The following is a 10453-nucleotide window of genomic DNA, read 5'->3' on the forward strand; positions in this document are numbered from 1 at the left end:
CGAGTCTCCTGCCTCCGCCTCCCAAGTAGCTGGGACCACAGGCGCCCGCCACAACGCCCGGCTATTTTTTGGTTGCAGCCATCATTGTTGATTGGCGGGTCCGGGCTGGGGATTCAAACCTGCCACCTTAGGTGTACGTGGCTGGCGCCTTAGCCGGTTGAGCTATAAGCGCCGAGCCACAAAGGACTCTTTTCAATGCTTTTTTAGTCTCCATAACTACTACTTTGCCTTTACTACTATATCACATTTCTTTGGGTTCTATTTATAAATGTTGTCCTCTAATAATAAGGAGAGAAGCAGCTTAACTACACTGCAAATACTTTTCTAATTTCTAAAAAAAGTTTTAGAATGACTACTCCTGAGAAGGCTTCTTACAGTGGCCAATTCTACCCACTGCATGTTGAGTTTTCCTGTAACCGGAACAAGTGCTGTTTTCTGAACTTTGCCTGTTTTAGGTTTCCCTGAATTTTTATGTTTATTTAGGGGAGCCTATTTTTCCTTGGGCTTTTTTTCCCTCTTCTGTCTACTGACATGTTTAACATAAAATACTCTTACCTTGCTATAGATATTCCAACAACACAGCCTCCAACTATAGACCAAAATCCAATCCAGCCAGCATCTACCTGTTAAGAAAGTAGTAGACACATTTAATATACAACTACCATATTACAATTGAGAAGGAATGAAAAAAAATCCTCTAAGCAATGTTAATAGCTAAATGGCAACATATCTTGAAAACAGCATTAAAAAATGGATAAAAGTGGATTCACATACAACTACTCAACACAAACTTATCTAAGTAAACGTCCTGATTAACTTATTTTTTTTTGAGACAGAGTTTTGCTATGTTGCCCTCAATAGAGTGCCATGATGTCACAGCTCACAGCAACCTCAAATTCTTGGGCTCAAGAGATTCTCTTGCCTCAGCCTCCCAGGCAGCTGGGACTACAGGCTCCTGCCACAATGCCTGGCTATTTTTTTGTTGTTGCAGTTGTCATTGTTATTTAGTTGGCCTGGGTTGGGCTCAAATCCACCAGCCTCGGTGCATGTGGCTGGTGCTGTAACCATTGTGCTACAGGCACGGAGACTAACTTTTTATTTAAATATTTAAACCTACAAAATTGTCAATGTCATCAAACAAATATTTTTCAAGTTACTGCCTTACATTGTTGTAGAAACTCAACAAAATAGGAAAAAATGGAAGATGTTCAACATTATCAACATATATGACACTACTAGGAAATAATTAGCTGCTATAACATTAGGCAACCAAAAATGAGAGAGAGAGAGAGAGAGAGAAAGAAATAGAGACATGTGGGGTTGAGCACGAGAGTGGATCCAGAAAGAGAAGATGAGCTGGGCTTCAACTGTACAGTTTGTTTCTCTCTTGAGAAATGTTTCCAGCCCTGCCATTTACTAGCTTTATGACGCTGGATAAAATATGTCCTTTTATCTGTAAAATGGATTACATGAGAAAATTTGTGTACTTAAGGTTAGTGGCCAACATACAGAAAGTGTTCAATAAACACAGGCTATTATTATTTATTATACATAGTAATACCCCATGATACTTCTCCATCTCTTATCTCTCTTACCTTCATGGCCATGATTTTTTCAGAGAAATCTACAAATGCTGCCTATATTTCCTCAACACTTGTGTATCTTTAACTTCATGGCTTGGCTTTTGTCCCAATTCATACTCAGTTTCTGCATTAGTAAAGTGGGGATACGGTTTTTTTGATGGTTAGATAAGTAAATAACTCAATATATGTTAGTTATTGCTATCAATGAAGTTCCATGTGTCCCTAACAATACTGGCACATCGTGTCTCCTTTCTCCCACGACCATCATGTTTGCTTTTTTGTACCTTATTACTTCCTGACTCCTGTAATAGCGTCTTAAATTCTTTAGAATACTCTTTGCCTGCTATTGTCCAAATCATCCCGCTTCCCTGCTTAGAAATAGTTACTGGCTTTCCTTGTGGCTATAAGAATGTCTAAACTTGACCTGGCACTTGAGTATTGTCCATTCTAACTTCTACCTTTTATTATTTTTTGAATCATATTTTTTATTACACTTGTGATAGGGATGGCCAGCTGACCACCAAGTCTGTTTATTTCTTCTACCTGGGTACTTAGCTAGATTACACTTCCCAGCTCTTGTCTGGCACATGTGAACATGTGACTAAGTTCTCATTAACAGAAGTGAGCAGAAGTGATGTACGCCAGCTTCAGCTAAGAAGCTAGAAGACAGTAGTATGCCTCCTCTATGCTTTCTTTCCCTTTCTGCCAGCTGCAGTCTGGGTGTGGTCGCTCAGCTGTACCCATGCATATAACGACAAAGTTCTATGGGACAAAGCAGTGTAAATCTCTAAATTACCCTGAGGAAAACAGATTTCCCAACTGTGGACAACTGTCTTAAATTACATGTATTATGCTCACTGTCCTAGATTGCTATCTGAATAAGAAATACATCTCTTCTCTCTTTTTTTCCCCCCCTTCCTTGTTCTGTTGCTTGGCTTAGAAGGGCAGTGACATCATCATAGCTCACTGTAACCTCAAACATCTGGGCTCAAGCGATCGTCTTGCCTCAGCTTTCCAAGTAGCTGGGACTACTGGAGTGCACCACCATGCTTGGCTAATTTTTCTATTTTTTGTAGAGATGGAGTCTCAGTTGTTTTCAGGGTAGTCTCGAACTCCTGTATTCATACAATTCTCCTGCCTCAGTCTCCCAAAGTGTTAGTATTACAGGCATGAGCCACTGTGCTCAGACAAATTTCTTCTGAAGTCTCAGAATTTTGGGGGCTTATTTTGCATAGCAGCTTAGCCTACTCTAAGTAATACAATAACTTTACACAAGTCTTTTGTGCTACCACTGTTTGCCACTGGAAGCAAGCATAAATGCTCTTAAGAGAAAAGTAATATCCTGAAGCTTAAATTATCTGTAGTAACAGTAGTAGTTTTTCATACCAATGGCATTTGAGGCAAAAGAATTCTCTTCTGCAGGACAAAGAATTCACTATCCATTGTCCAAAGCCCAACTAATGCTATTAGGCATCCACAAACATTTCTACATATCCCCCCAGTGAGTAGGTTCCTGTGCCAGGCAAGGGCTACTGTGCATCTGACTAATGCTGGGCCTTTCAGGCCATTTTGTGCTTTTCTGCTTCCTTTGGCCATGACATTCACATTAGTTAATAAAAGTCTATCCAATAAATAATTAAACACTTCTTTGCTTTAATTTATTTATTGCTTTCATTTAACTTTAAATTTCTAGTCCTTATCTTAAACATTGTTATTGTTGTTGAATTTCAAGCCTTTTTGATTTTGTGAAGGCAAAAAGTAGAAACCTAGTAAACACATGTATATGTAAAAATAAAAAAATCAATAAATTATAAATTTCTCTTCAATATCTGGTGTAATTGATTATCTCTGTATCTCAGTTTGTACAGAAAAAGATACTTGGAGATTTATAAAATGAAGCACAGATCTTCAAGATGAATACTATGTAAATGGGCACTACACTTTTGCTTATCAGAACTGAGCACACTCAGAATACTTGCCATCGAGAAAAACATGTCAGAAAACCAAAAGAAGGCTTTCTTCCTATTCTAAAAACACTACTATAGACCAAGTGCATGGGTACCCCCAAAATTTATGTTGGAAGTTAATCTCCACTGTGATAACATTAAGAGGTGAAGCTTTTAGGAAGCTCTGGCCTCATGAATGGGCGTAGTGCCTTTATAAAAGAGGCTGAAAAGAGCTATCTTGCCCCTTTTGCCATGTGAGGACAGCATGAAGGCCTCATCGTGGAGGCACAGAATGAGGCCTCACCAGATACTGCATTTCTATGCCTTGATCTTGGAATTCCTAGTATCTAGAACTGTGAGAAATAAACTTATATTATTTACAAATCACCCAATCTAAAGCATTTTGTTATAGCAGTCTCAACAGACTAAGACAGGAATAGTAGGCAGCAATATCGATTAACGGTCTCACTGAGAACTAGAAAACCTGGGGAAAAATTTATCTGAAGGCATCAGAGAGTCAACAAGGTAATACAGAATTATAAAACTATGATTTAGGATGCGAAGGAAACACAGAGAGAGAAGCCTTGTATTTGAAGACAATTTTCCTTCAGGGTTGTCTGCTGAGTTCAGAAAAGGTAGCTAAGGGGCTGAGAAGTTATTGATAGCCTCATTGTTCTAGGAAAGAAAAAATATGAGCTTGGGGCCTGTTGTAGGGTGGGGTGGTCTTGTGAAAACTCCAGGCTTTAAGATGGGTACTCTGAAGGGCTATACCCTAAGACTAGCGGGGACTAGAAATAGAAGAGCATTCTGAGGGACTAAAGCTTAGCTTTAAATGTTCTCAATCCTGAAACCAGATTAAGGTGATTCCTACACTCTTGCCAGGAAAAAAACCCATAAATTCTCTCTGGAAGAAAATAACATCATTTTGCAGCTTAAATTATCTCTATATCTTTTTATATATCATCTCTAGCACTCAGTCAAAAATAATTGAACACATAGAGATAAAAAGATGAAATATAGCCTGTCTCTAAAAAAAAAAAAAATAGCTAGGCATTGGGGCAGGCACCTGTAGTCCCAGCTACTTGGGAGGCTGAGATAAGAGGACTGCCTGAGCCCAAGAGTTTGAGGTTGCTGTGAGCTATGATGCCATGGCACTCTACCAAGGGTGACAAGTAAGAATCTATCTAAAAAAAAAGTATATCATAAAATGTCTGGCAGCTTCTACTCATCCTTCTTATAATCTTTTATCTGGGCTCCTGAGGCATCCTGTATGAAGTCTAACAACCTTGAGACTACCACACTAGAAAGGGGACATGTGGATGCCAAATTCATTATCACAGCTAAGCCCACCTTTTGTCATCTTGTTGGAGCCAAGCCACTGGTGGTAAAATAGGGAAAAGAAAACTATTGCCACTTCTGGCAGTGAGAAACTACCCAGGGACATCACTCCAGGGGCACAGTGAAGCAGTGGTGGACTCCAGGAGCCAAAGAGGAGATCTGGAGCTGAGGAAAACTAGTATAGAAGGTATAGAGATGGAAAGCAATATTTCAGGCAAATGGAAATCAGAAGAAAAGAGGGATTGCAATCTTATTTTCTGATAAAAGTGGATTTAAAGCAACTAAAGTTAAGACAGACAAATGTGGTCACTTCATTCTGGTCAAGGAAAACAATAAAATAAGAGGACATTTCATTTGAGTATATTTATATACTCAAACGCTCCCAGATTTATGAAACAGACCTAAATTGGTCTGAGCAATATGATATAAATATCTGGGGACTTTAACACCCCATTGAGAGAACTGGACAGATCCTCCAAACAGAAACTAAACAAAAATACCAGGCACTTAAATGTGACCCAAGAACAACTGGGCTTAATAGACACATACAGAACACACCATCCCAAGCTAATGAATATACGTTCTTCTTGTAAACCCATGGAACATACTTCAAAATAGATCATACCCTAGGATACAAATAAAACCTTAAAAAAATTAAAAGAATTGAAATAATTTCTTGTATCTTCTCAGACCACAGGCAATAAAAACGGAACTTAACTGCAACAAAACCTTTTATCCCCAAATAAAGGCATAGAAACTAAATAACTTCATGCTGAATGACAGTTAGGTCAAGGAAGAGATAAAGGAGAAAACTGTTAAATTCCTTCAATATAACAACAATGAAATCAAAACCTATGGGATACTGTAAAAACAGTTCTCAGAGGAAAATTTGGTGCATTAGAGGCCTACACCTGAAAAACAAAGAGAGCATATCAATGACCTAATGAATCATCTTAAGGAAATCAAAAAGGATGTGCAATCCAATCCCAAACCTAGCAGAAGAAAAATAACCAAAATTAAAGAAATTGAAAACAAAAGAATCACTCAGAAAATTAATGAAACAAAGTTAATTTCTCAAACAGATAAATAAAATCTATGAACTGTTGGCCAAATTAACTAGAAACAGAAGAGTAAAATCTCTAATAACTTCAATCAGAAACAAAAAAAGGGAAAATAACAACAGATAACACAGAGATCCAAGAGATTGTCTCTGACTACTACAAGAAACTCTATACCTAGAAATTTGAAAATGTGGAGGAAATGGACCAATATTTGAAATCACAACATCTTCCTAGACTTAACCAGGAAGAAATAGATCTTTTTAACAGACCAATATCAAGCACTGAGATCAAAAAAACAATAAAAAAATCTTCTCCCCGCCCCCCCAAAATCCTGGACCAGATAGGTTCACACCAGAATTCTATCAAACTTTCAAAGAAGACCTTGTACTTATACTACAGAAACTATTCCAAAACATTGAGAAGGAAGGAATTTTCTCCCAGCAAGTTCTACGAAGCAAACATTACTCTGATACCAAAGCCAGGAAAGGATTCAACTAAAAAGGAGAACTACAGACCAATTTCACTAATGAACATAGATGTAAAAACTCTCAATAAAATCTTAGCTACAAAACAAATCTTAGCTAAAAAACAGCTACAGATTAAAAAAATTATACATCGCCATCAAGTGATCCCAGGGATGCAAGGCTGGTTTAACATATGCAGATCCATAAATGTAATTTACCATATCAATAGATGCAAGAACAAAGACCTTAATATGATCCTCTCAATTGATGCAGAGAAGGCATTTGATAAAAATTCAGCATCCTTTCATAAGAAGAACACTTAAGAAGATAGGCATAGGAGGCACATTTCATAAATTGATTGAAGCCACCTAAGACAAATCCACAGTTAATATCATACCGAATGAATAAAACTGAATGCCTTTGCACTTAGAATTGGACCCAGACAAGAATGTCCTCTATTGCCACTACTATTTAACATAGTACTGGAAGTTCTAGCCAATGTAATCAGGCAAGAGAAGCATATACAGGGTATACAAAGGGAGAGGGAGGCAGAGGAGATCAAAGTCTTGCTCTTTGCAGATGATATGATCTTATACTTAGAAAACCCCAGAAACTCAACCACAGAACTCCTGGAAGTGATCAAGAAATACAGTAATGTCTCAGTGTATAAAAATCCACAAATCAGTAGCCTTTGTATATGCCAATAACAGCCAAGTTGAGAAGCAAATCAAAGACACAAGTCCCTTCACAGAAAATGAAATACCTAGGAATTTACCTAACTAAAGAGGTGAAGGACCTTTACAAAGAGAATTATGAAACCCTAACAAAGGAAGTAGGAGAAGAAATTAACAAATAGAAGAACATACCATGCTCTTGGCTGGGAAGAATCAACATTGTTAAAAGGTCTACACTACCCAAAACAATCTACAGATTCAATGCAATCCCCATTAAAATACTAACATCATACTTCGCAGAACTGGAAAAAAAATGTTCTTTGTTATGTGTGGAACCAGAAAAAATTCCCTATAGTCAAGGCAATTCTTAGTAATAAAATCAAAGTTGGAGGCACACTCTACCAGACTTTAGGTTATATTACAAGTCCACAGTGATCGAAACAGCATGGTATTGGCATAGAAATAGAGACATAAATCTATGGAACAGAATAGAAAACCAAGAGATGAAACCAGTATCTTATTGCCATCTGATCTTTTACTAACCAAACAAAAGCACAGACAAGGGAAAAGAATCCTTATTCAATAAATGGTGTTGGGAGAACTAGATAAACACAGGTTAAAGACTGAAACTGGACCTGCACCCCACTTATAAAAATTGCCTTAAGTTGGATAAAAAATTTAAAGCTAAGACAAGAAGTGATAAAAATCCAAGAGGAAAGTGTGGGAAAAACTCTTGCGGATGTCAGCCTGGGGAAAGATTTTATGAAGAAGACTTCAGAGGCCATTGCAACAATAACAAAAATAAATAAATGGGACTTAATTAAGCTCAAAAATTTCTGCGTAGCCAAGGAAGAACAATTAAAACAAATAGACAACCTTCAGAATGGGAAAACATATTTGCATGTAATGAATCTGACAAAGGATTGATAACTAGGGTCTATAGAGAACTCAAATTAATCAACAACAACAAAAAGAGCAAACTATCTCATCTATCACTGGGGCAAGAGATATGAACAGAACTTTCTCTGAGAAAGACAGATGAATGGCTAACAAATATATGTAAAGATGCTCAGCATTTCCCTAATCATCAGAGAAATGCAAATCAAAACCACCCTGGAGATCTCCTAACCCCAGTAAGATTAGTCCACATGACAATGTTCTAACTTTGTAAACACTAGTGTGGATGTAGAGAGAGGGAAATGCTTTACTTTGTTGGGGGACTGCACATATAGCCTTTCTGGAAAGAAGTATGGAGAATCTTCACACAACTCAAATTAGACCTTCCATTTGACCCTGTAATTCCACTATTAGGTATCTACCCAGAAGAAAAAAAAATCATTTTATCATAAGGACATTTACACTAGTTTGTTCACTGAGGCTCAATTTACAATCGCCAAGATATGGAAACAACCTAAATGCCTATCTACCCAGGAATGGATTAATAAGCTGTAGTATATGTATACTATACAATACTACTCAGACATAAAAAAGATGGTGACTTTACATCTTTTATAATAACCTGGATGGAGTTGAAACACATTCTTCTTAGTAAAGTATCACAAGAATGGAAAAGAAAATATCCAATGTACTCAATACTAATATGAAGCCAACAGACGATCTAATACGTGCCCACCTAGGAGAAAAACTCAATCAATTCAAGTTGGGAGGAGAGGGAATGAGGGAGAGAGGAGAGGAAAGGTGAGGAGGGGGAGGTTGGTCTCACTTAATGTGCACAATGTAGGGGTGTATGGTACACCTTTTTGGGCGAGGGACACAATTATAGGAGGGACTCTACCTAGCAAATTCAAATATTGTGAACCTGTTGTTTGTACATTAGCATTAACTTGTAATTAAAAAAAAAGGAAAAACATGACATACAAACTTTAAAAACTGAAATTTATAAAGTATAAAAAAGAACCAAATAGAAATTTTATAACTTAAAAATGTTGTAATTAACTCATAGATAAATTTAATAGCATATTAGAGCTAAAAACTGAAATAGTTAGAAGAAAAGCTAAATAAAATACTCAGTTTGAAGAAAAGCAAAAGGATTGGAAAATTCCAAAAAGAGTAAAAAACACAGGGAACACAGCTCTAACATTCATAGTTAGAGTACCTAAAAGAGAAATTAGAGAAAATGGAGCATAAGCCTTGAAGAGCTACTTTCTAACAACTTTCAGAAATGAATAGGAGACATCAAATCTTCTGTTTAAGAAGGCCTATAAACCTTTAGCTAAATACATTTAGAAAAAGACTGCCACCTAGTTGTGTCACAGTGAAACCAATGAGATCAATGATAAATTGATAATCTTAAAATCAGTCAGCTTTTAAATTGAGAGCTGACTTCTCAAATTGAAACAAGGGAAGCTGGAAGAAAATGAAATATTTTCAAAGAACCAAACAAAAATAAGTGTCAACCACGAATTTTATTCCCAAAACGAAAAAACTTCAATATTGAAAGTTAAATGAAGAAAGTTTCAGATAAAAACAATAAAATAAAAAATAAACCCTGAACAAGAGAATTTGTCACCAACAGACACATATAATACACAAAGAAAAAAAACCCATAATGGATGATCTTTAGAAGAAAAATGATCACAAATAGAAGATCATAAATGAAGACAGAGTGACAATATGAGTAAATATGAGGGTAAATCTAAATGAATATTGACTGTGTAAATAACGATAATGTCTTGTGCAGTTAGTTAAAATATATGCCAATACCACAAAACATGGGAGAAAGTTAAATGAGGTTAGAGGGTTCTAAAAGCCTTGGACTGTTCTGGAAAAGGTAAAAATTCCAATTTATTAATAGAAGTTGGTAAGTCAAATGTGCATTCTGTACTTTCTACAGCAACCACTAAATAGTAAGAGTCTATAAAAGGGGAAATTAAAATATAACAAATATTTAATCACTCCCAAAAAGTAAGACAGAAGAGAAATAGGTCTAAGTAATCAAATAAAACCCAGTATAGTAAGATAGTAGATCTAAACCCTAATTACACTGAACATAAATTGACTAAATACTCCAATTAGAACACAAAGATTATCAGACTCAAGAAAAAATTATACTCTTATAAGAGGCATCAGTAATGAAAATTTTCTTTTTCTTTTTTTTGGAGATAAGATCTCATGCTGTCACCCAGGTTGGAATTCAGTGTTGCCATCATAGTGCACTGTAACCTTGAACTCCTGGGCTCAAGTGATCTTCCTGCCTCATCCTTTCAAATAGCTACAGGTATGTACCACCATGCACAGCTAATTTTTAATTTTTTTCTTTCTGGCTATGTAACTTGAGCTGGTCTCCAACATCTGACCTCCAGCCTCAGTCTCTAACAGTATTAGGATTATAGGCATGAGCCCCCATGCTTGGCTAGAACAAAGTTT

At 36.6% G+C, this 10453-nt stretch overlaps 1 protein-coding gene across 1 annotated transcript in view; it reads right to left on the reverse strand.

The window, feature by feature from the left end:
- Positions 1–10453, reverse strand: part of DIRC2 (disrupted in renal carcinoma 2) — a 90073-nt gene that overhangs the window by 24320 nt on the left and 55300 nt on the right. The window contains exon 7 of the mRNA XM_023516295.1: positions 556–623. Within this exon, the coding sequence (XP_023372063.1) occupies positions 556–623 (68 nt within the window). The remainder of the gene's footprint in view (positions 1–555; positions 624–10453) is intronic.

This window comes from Otolemur garnettii, unplaced genomic scaffold, assembly GCF_000181295.1.
Source record: "Otolemur garnettii isolate 467f Iridium unplaced genomic scaffold, OtoGar3 scaffold00089, whole genome shotgun sequence".
NCBI classification, from domain to species: Eukaryota; Metazoa; Chordata; class Mammalia; order Primates; family Galagidae; genus Otolemur; species Otolemur garnettii.